Source organism: Rhipicephalus sanguineus, chromosome 10, assembly GCF_013339695.2.
Source record: "Rhipicephalus sanguineus isolate Rsan-2018 chromosome 10, BIME_Rsan_1.4, whole genome shotgun sequence".
NCBI classification, from domain to species: domain Eukaryota; kingdom Metazoa; phylum Arthropoda; class Arachnida; order Ixodida; family Ixodidae; genus Rhipicephalus; species Rhipicephalus sanguineus.
In genome coordinates, this window is record NC_051185.1 from 20,954,255 (window position 1) to 20,973,131 (window position 18,877).

The window sequence follows — 18,877 nt, forward strand, 5'->3', positions numbered from 1 at the left end:
AAAAAAAGGAAGTGCGGGAGAAACAGGGAAGAGCCCAAAATGAGGGGAGGAGGCTCGCCCTACCCAGGAGGCAGCTGCGGTGTGCTAGCCACCGCCTAGCGCTTCCCTTTTTCTGACCATTGATTTTCTGCCTTTGAGACGGGTTCTCTGAGCGGGCCGCGGTTTTGCCAACTCAATATTACGGCGTCCTCTCTCGAACACGTAACGTACTACGATTGAGCGTTCTGGTTGAAAAGAATGGCATGTGATGTGTGTTTGACTGACACCAGGTATCGAGGCAAGCGGGAAATACCAGCAGTTTGCGGAGCGTTTGTTGGAGGGCTTGTAGAGGCGCCACGTAGCGGCCGCCGATCCGGGGCACAGCGGCAGCGGGCGCATGGCGTCGGCGGCGGGGTATAAAACGGCCGCGTCCGGCAAGGCCCGACCCGGTGCCAGTGCGCGGTCGGGCGGCAGGGCCGCCGTGACCCCGTCCTCGGACGTCGGCGCCGGACTGCCGGGATGAATAGCGCGGCGGTCATCGGGCGCCAGCTACGCCAACAGAACACGGGACGCGCGGGAGCCGCCGGCGGCTCGTCTCTCACCGCAGCCTCGGCGCGCGCTCGCGCCCCGTCCCACTGCAACCTGATCCCGACGCAGTCTCAGCAGCTCCAGCAGCACGGTCAACAGCAGCAAGCGCACGGCGGTGCCTCAGGCGCCGGCGGTGCAGCCTCGTCCCAGGAGAACAAGGACGAGTCATCGGGAACCCGATGGACCTGGAGCTGCGTGTGGGAGGCATGCAAGGCACTCTCGGGGGGCATCTTTCTACTGGCCCTGGGCACGGCCATGTGCGTGGTGGGCTTTTTCGCCGAAGATTTGGCCACGTCGCCTGTGCCACGCCAGGGCAACGCGTCCACCCCCGTGGCCGCGGCGTCGTCGTCGACTACCACGTCCGACGGCGCCGCCGCTGAGTCGCAGGTGGCCACGACCCTCGTGGTGGACCGCAACCGCGAGTACCACCTGCACAACCTGTCGTTCGCGGGCCCCGCCATCATGGGCCTGGGCGGCATCTTCATCGTGGCCGCATGCGTGCTCACCTTCGAGGCCAAGGAGCGGCCCCACCATCAACGGGTCGTGCCCGTGGACGAGAAGAGGCCCTCCGCCGCGGAGGTACTCATCCCGGTGCTGGCCAAGACGCCCCAAGGCACTCACCTCACCGTGCCGGCCGTGTGGACCACGACGGCGGCCGGAGCCAACAACAGCGACGACCCGGGGCCCTCGGAGCCGCCCCGGACGCTGGTGCTCCCGAAGAAGAATTCCGTCACCACGACGACTACGGCCACGACCACGACCACGTCGTCGCGCAACAGCGCGGCGCCACCGACTAGGAACAACGGCAGCCGAGGCAAGAGAGGCAGCGTGGCCGGCGCCAGTAGCAGCGCGAGCAGTTCCATCATCGCCGCTGCCTACGCGGCCAGCAGGTCGGGGACGAAGACGGCCCGGACGTCGCTTTCGTCCACCACGACGTTCCTGCTGAGCCCGCGCTACGAGGAGCAGTTCCTGCCGTCGCCCGCGGACCTGCAGATCCAGGACCCGGACGGCTGTGACACGCCGGCCGACGAGTCGCTCTCCTCGGTCAGCATCGAACTGTACGCGCGGCGGTACACGAGGATGCCGTCGACTTCGTCGTCGCCGCGCCTCTTCGCGTCCGTCGAGAGCGACGGTCTCTCGGACTCTGACGACGACGACGCGGTGACGCCCGGCGGCTACGCGCCCGCGGGGGCCTTCGAAGACCAGGTGGTTCCGTTGCTGGGACGGTGCAGCCCTCAGGACTTGGTGTATCTGCCGCCGCCAACGTCGTCCCGGTCGTCTCATCACCACCACCGGGACGGTTCCAAGAGGTTTCCCCTGCTGCGGCAGTCGGCGTCCAACGCCGCCGACGGCTGCAGTCGGGGCCTCAACGGCAGGGCTTCCGCCGACGAGATGGTGCCCAGCTAGGAGCGCGTTACTCTATCCGCCCCCGAAAGGACCCGGTCTTCGGCCGCTCTCCGCCGGGTGTGTGTTTTCAGCCGTTTCGTAAGAGGAGCTGTGACCCCCCTCCGGCCGCCCCCCGTCTCTCTAGACCGAAGCTTCGTCGATCATGCTCGTTGTTTTATTATTATTTCTTCGTTATTGTTCATCGAGGAAGCACTCGACGCTCCGTGTACTAGAAGGATCCGTCTACGATACAAGCTGAAAGCCCGTCTTCCGCCACGTCGTGTCCTGCAACTGCAGAAGGCCCATCAAGCCGCGAGGGCACACGAAAAGAGGTCAGTCTCTTTGTTTTTTGCATGTCCTCGGTTGTCATTGTTATCAAATCCTTCTTCGTTCGGTTTTTGCATTCACTTCAGGCCATGCTACACCAAGTAGCCGAACGTCGTTTCCTTTTGCCTGTCTTCAACTTGTCTTGCGTGTCAGTCTGAAACAATCACTGGGTCGGCATGGACACTTGCTTAAGATGGTTCGACAGCGGAGGACATCGGCCGGCACTCATTATGGTAATGCGCTTGCTTTAGAGGGAGAGAGAGAGTCATGATCTCTGTAGAGTCCCGATCGTGCTGAAATATTTACACCACGTGATCGTACTTTAGACGCCTTAGAGCGCACACAGACGACTGCAAAATAAAACACGTACGTTAGGTGACGTTGACGTGATACCAACTGCACCTTTGAAGTCGACAACAGGGGTGCAGATGTTTATGGCAACAGTCTGATTCCCGGCTGTTGTGAAAAAAAAAGAAAGAAAAAGGGAACGCCATTGAAGCAATCACTAGTCGTAGAATATAGCTCGTACAAGAATGGGTGGTTGTATGTGTGCGGAACTGATTGATAAAAGTCCCAAACGAAGGTAACAATCTTTTTTTGGAGGGAGGCGGGGGGGTCGAAAGTGAATCTGCCGACGAGGCGCTGTCATGTGTAAATCTAAGGTATAATCTGCGTACCCTTCTAGCACTATCATGAGAAAGATAATTGAGATAACATTGACACTGTATTGTGGGACGTTGTTTAGGATTATTTTGACGTGTAGCTGGACGGAGATTTGAGTGTAGAAAAGTAAAATGAGAAAAAAGGTCACTACGTACGTCAGCGCTCGAAGTGTCTTGGCGAGAAGCTGGGTGACCTGCAATGATCTAAAATAATTATTAATTTGCATAAAACGGGATGTATTGTACACTTTCTTTTCAGCAAAGCTGTTTATGTCTAGGCGAAAGGAAAATTCGGCAGTCATATGCACTCGAAAGCTCCTATCGCGTACGTGCCACGTAAATTGGGCAGGCCCCAATAAAAAATGAGGTCGTCCGCGGGCAGAAACGTTTGTGGCACAGAAATTGGGCAAGTCCCACTACTCACCACTGGCTCACCAACAATGAATAAGGGAACACACGGGGAGCAAACAGCAGTTAATATTTCTGGACAGGCGTAACCAATAATGAGAAAGACTTGAAGAACCGTCGGAATTAACCCAGTGATAAAACATAGGTGGCCGAAAGTTTCATCTCGGCGGGTTGAGCATCTGTACGGAGTGCATGGGCGGTGATTTTTTTTTCTTATAACTATTTTTTTTTCATTGTACACACAGCATATTGAACCGTTGCTATACGAACAGCAGTTCAGATGTGTAACTCAGCGCATCAGTATTTTTGTTCGCTTTAACAGTTATAGATTGGTGACACGAAGTCGCTGCTTAATTTCAGCGTAATACGTCAGCCAGTCAAGTAACGTTTACTAAGCGTGAACTCTTCAGGCGCTTTCCAAGTAGCCGTGACAAGCTTGCCTCTTCCTGAAACGTAAACCTAACCGACCTATCGCTTAAATTACCAAGGATGCAGTGAAGTGCGTCGCGAAGAGCAATTTTTATGCGTCAGCTGATCGCTTTCCCAAGTGCCGACAGAACGGTTTCGAAACTGTTAAGTTGAACGCAGCTTGCGCAATTCAGTTCTTATATAACGTTCATGCATAGTTTTGGTTAGAAGTCAAAGGCATAGTGGTTCAGTTTTCTGTTCAGTATCTACATGCATCGGCCGTTGTATGAGATTCTGTTTGACTTTTCGTGGTGCATCGTAACCCTTGTAGTATATTTTGCCAACCAAACCTAACTATCTACTAAATAGTTTCTCGCTATGGCGCAATTCCTTCAAATCGATCGCGCGAACGTTAGGTGCTGTATGGAAGCAGGGTCTAACTATAACCGTAACTAACCACAGGAACTCCAAGACACGAGTACGGGTTTTAGTAAAGAGAAAGCGTTCCTGGCAATCGCACGGAATTATAATACGGACGTGGTTGGGAAGGGGAGCTTTACACATTCTAATATTCTTGCGCTCCGTGGCGGGCCTTGAGCTAGATGTGCATAAATTTCACCGCGCACAAACACACGAAGCCGCACAACGAAAGCGCAGGCTTGAGACTGTTCGCGCTGTATGTCCGATACATACAGGTTGCTCCAGCTAACTCTAGCCAGAGTTTAAAGATATGCCGACGCACTCTATGACGTTGCAGCCAGATGCATGTTGCCGTCTATTGCATGCAGTAAGTCACGTTATTTTTTGTGTCCTGCTTAATTGGTTAATTAGGAAAGGTTAATAAACCAACTTTTGAAGCAGCGAGGCTGGGCGAAAAATTCCAATGAGAAAGTTTTAGATCTGCTTGTAAAGGATCGATTAGACAGTTTACAGCTTCCTAACTATTAAGTGTTAGTGTTTTTCTGCTTACTACAGATGCCCGCGCAATACAATAATATAACACGTGATATGCCCTCTTGCGCGCCGTGATTTTCACGATTATATTCGATGGTAAGACCATGTTTAACAGTGAAACCAGTTGAGGGAGGAGCCAAAACGTAATAAGTATTGTTGGAAAATTTTCGTATCGGATATGAATTTCATTTATTGACATGTACCCAACCACATGCTTTAGATTTAGCTAACGTGAAGGCGGAGGCTGTCTGTGTAGCACAACTTGTTTGTGTACTGTTACCTCTGTGTCCCGTGTTGTCCGCCTATTGCTCGAGTGTATGTAGTGCTGTCTCTTGTTTCACTTGTCTGGTGCCTGTACGTGTGAGCGCATGTGTGTGGCTCATTGATATGATAGATGTCGCATGTCATGAAATTTGAAACCATTGCCTGTCTATATGGATCTCAACGTGCCTTGTGCGACATTTTCGCGTTTAGTGTTGCAGCAGCGGGAACAGAATCCTTCGGGTCGCGCATACAAAGAAATTTAGGGGGTTACTATAATCTCTATTGGGCGTACTGTTTGGATATATTTGGCTTATAGTTTATTAGGCAGTCGGCCTATATCAACGTGGCGCCACGATGCATACATATCTGTTATGTAGATTTACCTCGGTTATGTGGATACTGGGTTAATCCCGTAGAACAGGCTTAAGTGCCTAATTAAAGAGACACTAAAGTGGAACAATGAATCAATTTATACTGATAAATTAGTCTTTCAAAACTCTTCTGTCGTTTTGTTTTCGCTTTGTCGTTTCATTGTCATTTTGTTTATTTATTAATGAAAGAGGGAACTAGGGTCAAACTTTCATTTCAAATTCCGCGCCCAAATCTCTGCACACGGACGTCAGTGTGACGTCACGGGTTTCTATGTGCTTTTTTTTTCTCGTCTTTTCGCAACGTCGGAGTCATGACATTCGCTGAAAATTGCTACGTTCAGTTCCTGCCCCACTCAGAGAACAACCTACTCAATTTTTGACCGATTAAAAATAACGTAGGCCCAAATAGACGAACGTCAAAATCAATGACGTCACAGTCAGTCGGTGCGCGAACTTCAAGGTGGCGTCGCCACCTACATTTCTTGCTTTTTGCTCGTTTTCTTTCTTATCAAGCGTCTTCTGGTTGTGGCTTTCGTATGGCGAAAGGAGAATTCACTTTTGCAAGAAAAATTGTTTTTCTGTTTAGTGTCTTTTCAACTCTGCGTGGGCTCTTAAAGCTGTTTCAGCTATAATTTGTTGAGAGAAGATAGCAACATATAAGATGAGGCATGAAGAAAAATAAAGATCTAAACTTCGAGTTCTTCTCTATATGACTACCTCGTTGACCGCATATTTTATACCTTAGAGCTCACTGAAGCTTGCTTTTGACCTTATTGCCTCATGCAGCTGAAATGAAAGGTTAAAAGTTGCGAACTAAATGCATTTGACTTCCTCACTTCTTTAGCTTTCTCCTTTATTCTTCTACCTATCTTCTTCCCGTTCTCCTTTCGATTTAAATTATGCACACTGGAAGCTTTCTGCCAAAGCTCGGAATCTGGCTCTTTATACATTCTACTTGCGGTGCGGGCCTGGCTAATTTGAATTTCTGAAGAGTGCCAGAAACAAAAGGTGGTCTATACCGCTTGGTCAATGCCGTACGGTACTGAAGATATAGAGTGTGTATGTTACAGTTGCTACGGCAACGCAAGTTTGTTGACGGACCAAGAAAACTGTCGGAATAGCAAGACAACGATTGCATTGGTAAAAAACGGAGAAAAAAGAAAGGTTTTATGCAAACTATTTGAAGTAAGGGCGCCTTCAGAATAATGGGTCCGCCATAATGCAAGGGGTTTGTCTACTCTGCGTAGAAGGAAAGAAAAAAATGAAGATAAGCTTTAGCGATGAGCGCTGAACTTCGTATGCAGCGAACATGCAAATTAACGAGCACTTTGGCGCGTGCGATTTAATTCCTAGAGGGCAGTTCTTGCGTGACGACGAGGTGGGAAAAACATTTCAACAACGTCACTAACCAAAGAACCTGATCTTTTTCTGTTGTTGTCGTTGTCGTTGCAATTATCAAGGCAAAAGCCTAATATGTGTCATCACTAAAGGGAGAGAGAATTTATCAGAAGGCAGAGAGGTCAGCCGTAGCTAGCACGGCCTAGCCTGTTACTCTGCGCATGGGAAAAGGGAAAGGGAAAAAGAAGGAATGGTGAAGGGTAATGATGGGGAGAGGAAGGCGTGATGCGTATATACAATAACCAAGTAACACAGTGGTTTCTCTACATCCTGGCGTTCAGTCCTTTGTTCTTAACAAAATCTATAACTGCCCTTGTAGCAGCTATCGACACTGTCTGATCGCGCATTGCTGACAAAATGCCACTTCCACTTGAGGCGCATTCGACCGGTCGTTTTAGAGTGCTCCAGGGCGCCCTGGCAACGCGCGTCGCGGTTAGGCTGGTCGAAATGAAGCGCTCTAAATAAGTTCGGCTGGTTCTTTCGGAGCACCACGTTCCAGTTCGGAGCGCCCTGAGGCACTCTCACATTGACCTCGGAGTGCGACCGAGATCTGATGACGTGACTCCCGCATCTCGTTTGTTTGAAACAGAAGATGCTGTGACATGTCTCCTCTTGCGGTCTGCGATATGCTCTGGCGAGTGGCTGCACGTTCGGCTCGGACACGTGTTCTCTGGCTCGGATCAAGGGCAGGTTCCGCATTGTTGCAATCTGAGTCAGAGCGCGGTGGTGCCCAGCCGTATGTACGATTAGTGATGCCACACCGACGCCTGCCGGCATTGAATCCAGTGTTTTGCATTGTGACGCTTAACATGGGTACGCGAGAGCAGATGATGTTATTTTTTCCTAACAGAAAGGCCCAAACACACCCTTTCTGTGTAGAGTGTCGAGGCTTGAATGAAGAGAGGAAGAACCAGCGGTCCCCTTACCGTACCAGGGGAAACGTAATGCTATTCGGAGAAACGCCAGAGCGCTTTTCATTGGCGATCTCGAAATACGTCATGGCCCACACATGTGCGGCGGCAGGCGGGACGACACGGAGCAAACGGAATGGTATTCCATGGTATGGTATAGGGCCCCAAAAGGGGATTGCCAGAAAGATGTGGATTGCGATGGAGGTATTATAACTAAGAGGTAAAAGGTGGCGATTAATCACCGTCCCGGTTAGAGGAGGATACCAGTACGAATCACAATTATAATTATCACTATCACTATTATCGTCAAACCAGCTGCCGAAGCCTATTTTCGAAGGAAAAAAAAATAATACACACGTTTGGAGAACATTGTAGATTGCGTGATGTAATGATATACCACCGTGTAATGACCGCCGTGACCTTTATTCCATTTTCGGACGTAGGCGCCAGCATTGAGAGTCTATTACGAAACAAGAAAGGAAAGCAATTTTCGGACCATTAGAACCGTCCATTCAGTTAAGCGCGCCGCGTCCGGTATAATTGTAAGGCCATCCAGGAGAGATAAGACCTTCGAAGGCCCATCAGTGCGACCTTGGTTATTCTTTTTATTTTTTTTTGTTCTACACAAAATCGTAATCAAGAGTCGACCCTCCAAACTTCACGTGAGTTCTTTGTCATTGGCGGTACACGTGCGACGCAAGCAGCCCACAAATTATTAAGGCGAAAGCCTTTAGATGCCTCATCAAACGCCAAAAGTGACCCTCGGCGGCGTCGGCGTCGACACGAATGATGAAAGAAAAAGCCTGTGATGACGTCACCCTATGACGTCATACGAAGGTACAGGTTGGAGAATCTTGTGGCGTCATCATGACGGTACCTCATGTTACGTCATCAGGATGGTACTATGAGGTCGTATGACGTGACGTCTCCTGATCACGTCACCACGTGGCATCGTCGTTGCTTGGTCAAAGGTGGGCCGATCCCGGAGGCAGTGAGAACGTCATCATGAGGTCGAATAACGTGACGTCACTATGACGTCACGTGGGTGCGCCATCACGTGACATCGTCGCTTGGTCAGGAGTGGACCGATCCCGGAGGCACTGCAAAACTACCTGAGATGCAGAAAGCTTCCATCTCCGATCCCAGAGGCAGTACAAAACCACGTTGGATGCCTAAAGTTTCGGGGGGGGGGGGGTTGAGCTCCCGGGGTCTTCTGAGTCGATTGTATTGATTCTTCCCCCCCTTTTTTTTACCATTATGAGAACGGAAAACTTATAATGGCGCCAATCTAGCGGCAGAAAGGATGCTTACACAATAACCTCGCGATGAATGCACCTCATAAGAGGGCCGCACTTCTGATATCTGGAAAATCAGGGATGCGAGAGTGGAATAAATCGTGCCTCAGTGAGCAATAATACCGACGTGTGGGATTACCTCCTGGCATATAAATTAGTGCATTTTCTTTCCTAAAGTCATGAGACCATGGGGTATGAGTCTTCCATTTTTCTACTAAGCCACCTCCAGTCTAAACAATTACGGTTATTTCTCATTTCTATTGCGCCGGCAAAAGTTATGCAGCGCCCAAAAACGAAACGCCAGCAAAAATAAGCAACTAAACAAAAAAAATACCAACAGGTCTCTATGGCTGCATACAGATTACCTTCTATACCACGTACCAGGCTTATGCATGGGAGGAAGACATTAACGGTTAATCTCGCCATTAGAAAGCGTCTCATCCTCCGGAGGGAACGAGGCACCTTCTTAATCCAAGATGGCGATCCGCTTTCCGAGAAAAACTATGCGTGAAAGTTGCTGGGGCTGGAGCTGGCCGCAGTTAAGCCCGGATAAAAAAAAAGAAAAAAAAAAAGATTCTTACGTCTGAGGCGCTGCCAGTGCGTAGGGCTAAGGCTCTGAGCCTTCGAAATGGCGAACACGGGCAGCGTCTTGCTGCTCACTGTTTTTCTCGCTCGCCGAGCACGTCTGGCGCTTGATGCGTTGAGCTCCCGGGGTCGTTATCAAAGTCAACAGCATGAGCACGTGACGGTGCTCATACTAAAAGTGCAGCGAATCTTCCTCACACCTAACATTCTCTGATTAGCTTAAAAAGAAACAAAAGTACGCGAACCTAGAACGTAGTTCTAAGCGTAATTTAGTAGGTGCGTATGGAAGGGTGTGGAAAGGTGGAGGTAGCTAACTTGGTGTACCTTCATGCAAGTGCTACAGCTAACTCGCTCATTCCATGTCATTTGACTAAATCTCACTACTTCTCTACTACGGTTTCATTATCGGTAGACTTAACTTGGATATGCGTCTTCGCCATGCCATCTACACACGTGCATTTAAAGGTTGCTGATAAAAGAATTAAATAAATGCATGGGTCCTACACCAAGTCCTACACGCGAAAATCACGATATGATTACGAGGCGTGTCGTTGTGGAGGACTCCGCATCAGTTTTGGCTAGCTGGGGTTCTTCAAAGCTTGCCCTAAATCTTAGTAAACTGACGTTATTGCAGCGACTGTACAGGTGGTAACGTTTCTAGTGAAACACGTTGTGGTAGCATGTTTTCATTTCGCGGCAATAGCGCCCCCTCCCCCCTTGGTGTTTAGTCGCAGCAGCTTGTATAGTCCATAATAGGGGAAGTTTCATTCCTTTTGCGTTTCGGGCTTCTCAGAGTCTCCGTCATGACATTTATTATTTATTAAAGCTCATTGTTCAAACCACTGGTATAGCTCACATTTCGATGACCGATATTCTATTGATCTCACCGTTTTTAATGCACCAGAACAGTACAGAACTTCGCCAAAAAATTCCCATTCAAACAGGCCGGCCCTTCTCTTCTATAAGTCTTTCAAAAGTGAAATTGCCAACAGCTATGTTTCGTTCATTTATATATGTTTCTTTCACTGTTCGAACGACAATCATCTTTCGTCGTATAAGCGATGATGTCCTGTTTCTTAAAAGGCGGCCGCTTCGTTTCCTGCAATGAAGAAGAAATAACCCTCGTCCAGAATGGGGTATCAGAACAAAGCAGGAAATACGAGGCTCTCCTTTTTTGAACTGCCCCATTTCTCTGTTCTCGGCGTCTTCCGGCGTGGAAGGGGCTGGGGGTGGGGGGTGGGAGGAGACGGGGAATCAAGAAGACCGCGCGACACCTGAGCAGCTATCCAAAAGCGATTGTGCTCTGACTTCCCATAAGGGACGGAACTATTGTTCCTCCTGCTGCGCACTTCCGCTAACTTTAGTACGACGGTTTTGCCGGCGTTTAAAAAAAAATTATCTCTGAAGCAAAGTCGGGGAAAGAGAGGGTGAAGACACGGAGGGGTTAACCAGAGGCTATTTCCAGTTGGCTGCCTTGCGCTTCAGAAAGGAGGCACTAAAGAACGCAAGGGAAGAGTTCGGCACAAGTTTTAGTAGAACTCGTTGATGGCCTAGTGTGCTTAGCAATATTGGAACTTTTAGTACTTCGAAGTACTCGTAAGAAAATCTCACAGGGTACCTTATGCCTTCGCCTAAGACAACTCGAAGGCGAAAGCCATCTTCTTCTATTCCTTCTCAGTCGATGTACTAATCCTCCCACGCACTCATCCGAAAGCTTTCGGCACCTAACGTGGTTTTGCACTGCCACCAGGATCGGAGGCATTGCAAACTTTCTGCCTATCACCTGTTTTTGCACTTCCTCCGTGATCGGTGGGCCGATCACAGAGGCTATGCAAAGCGACGATGTCGTGTGACGACGTCATCATGTGACGTCACAAATTTTGGATATCTGTGACGTCATGATGACGTCATCAGGTGGTGGCGATTTTTTTGCATCACTCTTGTTGACGCCACCGAAGCGGGACGCCTACAGTCAATTTTCGTGCTTGATTAGGCATCTAAGGCTTTCGCCCTATTATAAAGGCACCTTCACAAGATGTGGTACGGGGAGGAGCGCAAGGACCAAGTGAACTTGTCCCCGTGTCATCTCTTGTGAAGGTGTCTCGTTTCTTCGCGCTCCCCGATACTTCAGAGAGTTTGACAGTTCCTACAAATTTAATTACGCCTAGGCGACGTCAGGCTAACGCACACTCACGTAGACACGCGCACATACTGAACTGTCGAGTACGATAGAGGGGAAATGTAAATGAGGGGAGGGCAGAGAGGTCAGCGGTATTGAAACTTCGCGTGTACTGCCTTTCTTTATACAAAAGGAAAATGGGCAAAGGAAGAAATAGGAGAGCAGAGCAACGAGCTAATATAAAAACTCAAATTCTCTGTTGTATTGGCCATCAAAAACACTTAGAAGGGGAAAAAAGCTTGAACGAATGCAGGTTTAGTTTCAGGAGGGCTGCTTCGTGATTATTCAAAAAAGCTCGGTTCTCAGTTTAGGAAGGGAAAACTTGAACTTGTTGGTCACCCCTTTTTTTCCGTGATGAATCGTGGCAAAATAGGCCGCTGCAGTTGCCTCAACAGGTAGTGTTGGTTATATGATTCCTTATGTTGGCTATACTGCCCGCTAACTATGGCTGTTCTTGGCTAAATAATAGTTAAAGTCGGATAGTCTTGGCTAATGATGGCTAGCGTTACTTAAGTGTTGACTACTGTCGGGTAGCGTTGGCCACCAAGGACGTCCGCAAAGCGTTTTGCAGGCGGTGCATACGCATTTGAGGGCCAGGGAAGGGGTGGGGCATCCGTCAGATGCAGCCTGTCTTTCACTGCCGTGACATGACCGGCAAGATTAGTCAACAGTGTCTAACGTTCCTAGTTGACTGGCAATCTTGAACGCCGTTTCGCACGGATATGCGGATCCTGAGTGTGCTAGGCAAGCTGCGTAGCGTATTGCTAGTGCATCGAAAAATATTACCGAATTTCCAGGCTGAATGTGGGGGGGGGGGGGGGGGGGGGGGGGGAGGGTCAACCGTCCCTCTCTTGCCTATCCCCCGCCTCCGTACGCCTATGTTGGCTAAGGGCACGTGATTCTTGCTTGCATCGTGACAGTCAACGCTGACAGCTTAGAGGACAGCATCGATCCCCAGTAGTCCGAGTAATAGAACGCGTTTTGATTATGGCCTGTGGGATGTGACGCCACCTCACGTCAACGAGAGAAAGCTAAGGCGCCACCACGAAGTCACGAAAACGAAACATCATTATAATGACGTCACAGATCACCAAATTTGTGACGTCACATACCGTGACGTCACCTGATGACGTCATCAAATGGCATCGTCGCTTGGTCAAAGGTGGGCGATCCCGGAGGCACTACGAAACAACGTGATCATGAAGCTTGCACCGCCCCCGATCCAGGAGGCAATGCTAAATCACGTCAGGTGCAGGAAGCGTTCGGGGTGTGGTGGTAATCAATACAATCTACTGAGAAGCAAAATAAGAAAAAAAAATAGCGAAGCTTGCATTAAGCTGCGCAAGGCTTGAAACAGTGAAACTAGACGATTCTGAAGACTAATCTGGTTGCTTCTAGGTTGTTTTTAGGCCTTAGCTAGGTGGTGCAGGTTGTTTCTAGGTTTCTTCTAGGTGGTTGCTAGGCTCTAGCTAGGTGAGGCTAGGTTGTTTCTACGTTGATTCTCAGAGCAGAGATGTTCGAGGTAGCTCACAGACAGTCACAGACACGACACAGATGTCGATACTGCAGATACAGAACATCGCGCTGAAACCAAGCGTTCGCACCTCTCATAGATCTACGGGCGCGTCGTCGATGGCGTAGGTCTTCCAGAGCTTCGGGGCCGCCATCGCTTCGCAGCCATTTGCTGGGCTAACTATTACCTTCTTCATTATTAGTGGACCAGTGATGAGTAGTGAGCTTTAACCAATTTCTGTGGCACATACCAGTTTATGATGATGAAGTGGTGAGTAGTAGGATTTACCCAAGTTTTGTGGCGCATACCCTTTTATGATGATGATAGTTTTTGGTTCGTCGGACAAGGAACAATCTGCTAAACAGCTTCGCTGCTAAAAGATGGCTTCCGCCTTGGGTAATCTTAGGTGAACGTGTAAGAAACCGTGGCACTTTCTTTTGTTTTTTCGGGCTCCGGCCTGTCCAACTTTCGTCGCATCGCGGTATTGAGATTATCATTAAAGGCCAAGTTCTCTATGGACGAAGAACGAGACGCAAGAATTGCGCCAGCGCACGTTTCCGAAGCGTGAACAGAAACCCTACTTAGAGGTGCGGTGCTAATTACTCTAGCCTGCAAGCACGTTGGCTGTAGGCACTCTCCGAAATGTGTTTCTGTAGTCTACTTTGGGAGGGCTGCGAAATGTGTTTAAAAAATTTATTCTCTCACAGATGATTAATATCTATACAGCTGAACATAACATTTTCTTATATTAGGCATACGCTTACGTGAATCACAAGACAGAATTCAGTCACACAGACATAAATCGACGTACCGAAAGACGTGGAAGCAGCATATGTACAATTGATGTTTCACACATTCACACACATATAGGAATAATCTGACACATACACATATTTATACTTATGCACATTAGACGTTCAAACAGAAAGCACGAACGTGTTCAGAACTTAAGTCAATGATTTCGAGCTCCACTAAGGTGTGTTAAGAAAAAATTACACCATTTCCCGCTAAAGGGAATCATGAGGCGATGCGAAGCCGGAGCATTTGCACGATCGCGTTCCGTTGGCGTTCTTTGGGCATGCTACCGACCTCGTGTCGTGGAACGCGAAGAGGAACGTTACGCGCGTCTTGTCTTCCCTCTAGCCTGGCCATTAATTGTCACAGGGCGAGCGCGGAACGCAGTTGGCAGGCGTGCGAGAGGGGGCCAGCGTCGGAGAGGAGAGAGAGAGAGGCTGGTGCTCATCGCGGCGTTGCGCAGGAGAGAATTTCGGCATGTCTAGCCCGCGTTTCAGAGGAAGAGTGGAGAGGGGGAAATGGGAGAGGGGAAAAGTGGAGAGGGTATGTGCATGCGCAGTAAGGGTGGTCACGCCGCACACCACCAACACCACCACCACCGGATTGAACTCCGCCATAAGATACTTCGCATCTAAAAGTTGTCGACGATTTAGAGTACTGCGTACTCTCTACTATGGTGCGAAGCTTTGAGACAGCCAAAACGCACACAAGGCGAGCATTTTTTTGAATGCTTAGACAAAGAGAAGACGAATGGACCATTGGTCCTTACTTGGATGTTATTCACAAAGACCCTTAACTTAGCGTCCGTTTTGCCTGGAATATTTTCTGTGCCCTTGCGTTCGCAAACAACGGCACTGTCCAGACTTTTCCTTAACGGCGTTGCTTTTATGGTTGGCGTCCGGTCTTTATTCAAACTCCGCCGCCTTTCTATAATTGAAGCGGGAGTGCCCAGTTCGTTAGAAATGCTCTGCGTTTAAGGGAAAGGGGAATGTACAGGTTTTAATAATTATCATAGTGCAGTTTTTTTTCATTGCCTCGCAGCGCGAGTGTCACCCGCATGCTTGGAACGGAAGTGCAATGCATAAAAATTACACCGTCTCGCGCTAAAGGGAACCATGTGTGGATGCGAAGCAGCATAGAGATGGTTAGCTTGAGCGGGAGATGGCGTAATTTTTTAAAGACGATAGTCTTTCTTGGGGAACTTAAACGCAGAAATTTTGGTCTGTCTTTCTGTCTTTCTGTTTGTCGGCACGTCCCTCGATTCAGCCACTCGGCCAAACTTGAACCACTTGCCCAAGGGCCAGCCGTCTTGAACTGGTGCGGCTGTTCATACTTGTGAACGTTGTCGATCAAAAAGTAAATATCATGCATATCTGAGGTGCAACATCACTAGGTAAGTATTAGGTGGCGTGTTCCTTTAATAGAAAATGCATACATACGTAATTTTAAGGACCCTAGTTTCTTAAGCTGCGCTGAAAATGCATAAGAATGGAAGCTTGAGCGAGTTGGTATGCGTTCATCTTTGTTGAAACAGCGCTCACTAGACGACGACGAAGTAAAAGAAGGCACAGGACAGGCGCTGCCTGTCGTGTGCCTTCTTTTACTTCGTCGTCGTCTAGTGAGCGCTGCTTCAACAAAGCTGAAAATGCGACTGCGCTGACATTTGCCTTCCTCCGTGCCCTTCGCAAGAGCTCATTGTTGTGTTTCGGTTTCGGTTCTGTATTGCACTGTACGAATGCCATGGGTTGGTGTTGAAAAACTTTAGTTTTGAGAAGGCCAAGAAGGTGAAAAAAAATATTTAAAAAATGAAAAAGCAGCGTTGTGGGCGGCCTTCAGGCTGCCGGTTGTGGGCGCCGCTCTGGCGTTCCTGTTTTACCCAGGCGACGTGTAAATAAAAGAGTGTGTGGAGAGTACTCGTTGAGTGCGGACGTTTCTCTGCTTCAGCGCTTCGCGCCAAACCGCGTTTTCGGGCTGGCTGGCGTCCCCGCCGGTCGCGTTGGTCACCGCCGGTCTTCGCCTGCTGCTGCGCCGGGACTACCAGCACGCAACACAGCACTCATGTTTCCCGACGTATTGCCAGATGGCGTCCATATCTCACACAGCGCCTCTTCTATCGTCTTTTTTTTTTTTTCTTGTTGCGTTCTCGAGCCTGTGCCTTCCTCTGGCGTAGAATCAGCACTGTCTTCCAGTCTCCATCCAGCTCCCGCTGCGTGGAACTGCCGGCGTCCGAAATATTCGACTCCCGCAAAGTCGCAAGATCATGTGCGTCTGCCTCTCTGCAGTCCATGCAATTGGTGTCGTCGTGGGATTATTCAGAGAGGGAAGGAGAGCACGAGAGCCCCGCGTCTAGAGCCACAGAAGCAGAGGCGGCCATCGACCGTTCGTGCTACGTCAAGATGCCGGAGGCGTCGCTACTGCCTACTCGTCGCAGGAAAGAATGAGGCGCGCGAGAGGGGGAGAGGGGGTGTGGAGAGGAGGTGTGTGGAGAGGGTTTGCGCATGCGCAGTAAGGGTGGTCACGCCGCACACCACCGGATTGAACTCGGCCATAAGCTGCTTCGCATCTAAAAATTCGTCCGGGTGGCACTGAGCCGTCGTTGGGTGTCCGAACAACTAACGAAAGAGGAAGCGGCTGATGAAACAGACGTGCAACGTTCACGGGAGCACAAGCGGCTTGTGTTTGTGCAGCGTGTCTTCTAGATGTTTTGAAGGCCCTTGATTTAAATAAGTATTAAGTGAGCTGGTGATCTTGCTCAGGAGGCCATATTTTTCTACCTACTCAAACAGCTGCACTGCAAGTGAATGCGTTAAAGCAGGACCAGCTGTTGGATGAAAAAAATAAATAAACTGACTTACCAGAACGGCAACGACGACTCTTGAAGTGAGAGAGACAGTATCCATGTACCTCACCAGATATTTTCTCAAACTGCGAAGCCAATTGACAAATGTTTCTTTATTTTGCCAGAAGACTTCCAGGCGACACCGCAGCTGCCGAGTGGAAACAAGCTTCAGTTATTAACATGCACCGAAATTTCAACACGCGGGTGTTTAGGTTTGCTTCCGAAATCCAGAATGCGGCCACCTTGGCTATAAATTTGTTCAAAAAGGCACAGGTAAACCTCGACGTAACGAACTGTCTCACATTTTACAACGTCATGTCCACGGAACATATCTATTTTGAAGCTCACAGCTGCGAGGCATGTCTACCTGTGGTTTCATAACAACGAAGTTTTACTGTGACAGCAAAGGAAGGCCGCGGCGATAACTCCTGATCCGGCTCAACCGTGATCTAAAGTGCCCGTGCCCGTGCGACAGAGATCTTGTCAATGCAGGGGTGATTCTTCAATTGCAGTTAAGTACGTATATCCTGACCGAGGCATGTCGCGATAGAAAGTGCACGCGTGTGTGCCGCTCGGTCAGGATGGAACTTAATGAATGACTCAAGCACAATCTTCATCGGTTTTGATTTTATCCTGATTCAAAGCACCCGTGCGACGGTGTGTTTTTGCAGACTCTGCTCTTTAAGAACAGAGAGCTTGGGGGCCGGTATGCGCGCTGCATCTAGCTTTGCTACAAGAGGCTTCGGACACTACTCCAGGCCATGCTTTCGCACGTAGAAACCGCACATAATCCCAGCTACAGTGTTCCGCGTTCAAAGCTGAAATAATCGCCTAATTAAATTCATCCCGTTGCATTTTGCGAGAGAGCACAAAACAGCCATCGTGTAGCACAAAGTCGGACGGTAGCGCGGCACGAAAATATCTGTCGCTGTTGCCTTTCAGAAAAAAGAAAAGAAGATACTGCTTACTAGGTTTCCGCAAATGCGTAAGTTTAAAACGTTTCTTGATATGATACAGTTCTTAAAGAAAGAATGGACAACTGCACGGTGTTGCAACTATTCAAACCTTCGTGACGATGTTGCTGAACGTCCTCGCGATGTTTGGCCAGCTCCCTGGCATAATTCCAGTGTTGGAAAATGTAGTCGCATGAAAGAAGATACACGTTCCTACATTCAGAGAAGACTGAGCGGCTGCAGCGCTTGCGAATCTGTCATCGCCCGCTACTGAGAGCCACAAACGTAGGGCACCGCGCTGTGCGCCAGCGCGTTTCAGCAGCCTCCAAGCAAATGCTCGCAGCGCGGCGCCTCGGTCGGCCAAACATGGCGGCCGCCTACGAGCGCTAAAAATTCTGGTCTTTAAAGTACTTTCATAGAGACGAGATCCGTCGAAATGCGGTTAATATATAGGGGCCGGTAGCACGGTAACTGAGAGGTACTCGCCTCGAAACGCTGCACAGTGAGCTCTTATTCGCGTTGTTTGGTGGTGGGCTTTACACACACACACACACACACACACACACACACACACACACACACACACACACACACACACACACACACACACACACACACACACACACACACACACACACACACACACACACACACACACACACACACACACACACACACACACACACACACACACACACACACACACACACACACACACACACACACACACACACACACACACACACACACACACACACACACACACACACACACACACACACACACACACACGCGCACACGCACGCACGCGCGCACGCACACGCGCACACACACACACACGCAGGCTCACTCACTCACTCACTTACAGAGAAGAGATTGGATTTTAGATTGTATATATACTATAGATTGTATTTCATTTCTTCTTCTCTGGCCTGCCGCTCCTAATCTTTGGGTAAAGGTGATGTACGCTCATGATAACGACCAGAACTGCCAGCTATTGTCTAACCCGATTTTGTATCTCCTCCACGATGGTTTCGTTAAGATAGGTTGCGGCCACTGTTT

The 18,877-nt window shown here is 49.3% G+C and overlaps 1 protein-coding gene across 1 annotated transcript in view; it reads left to right on the forward strand.

The window, feature by feature from the left end:
- The first annotated feature begins 307 nt into the window (after positions 1-307).
- The window catches only part of LOC119372393 (mucin-19), a 283,617-nt gene continuing 265,047 nt past the window's right edge, over positions 308-18,877 (forward strand). Inside the window, exon 1 of the mRNA XM_037642865.2 lies at positions 308-2,285. Within this exon, the coding sequence (XP_037498793.1) occupies positions 499-1,974 (1,476 nt within the window). The 5' untranslated portion in view covers positions 308-498 and the 3' untranslated portion in view covers positions 1,975-2,285. The remainder of the gene's footprint in view (positions 2,286-18,877) is intronic.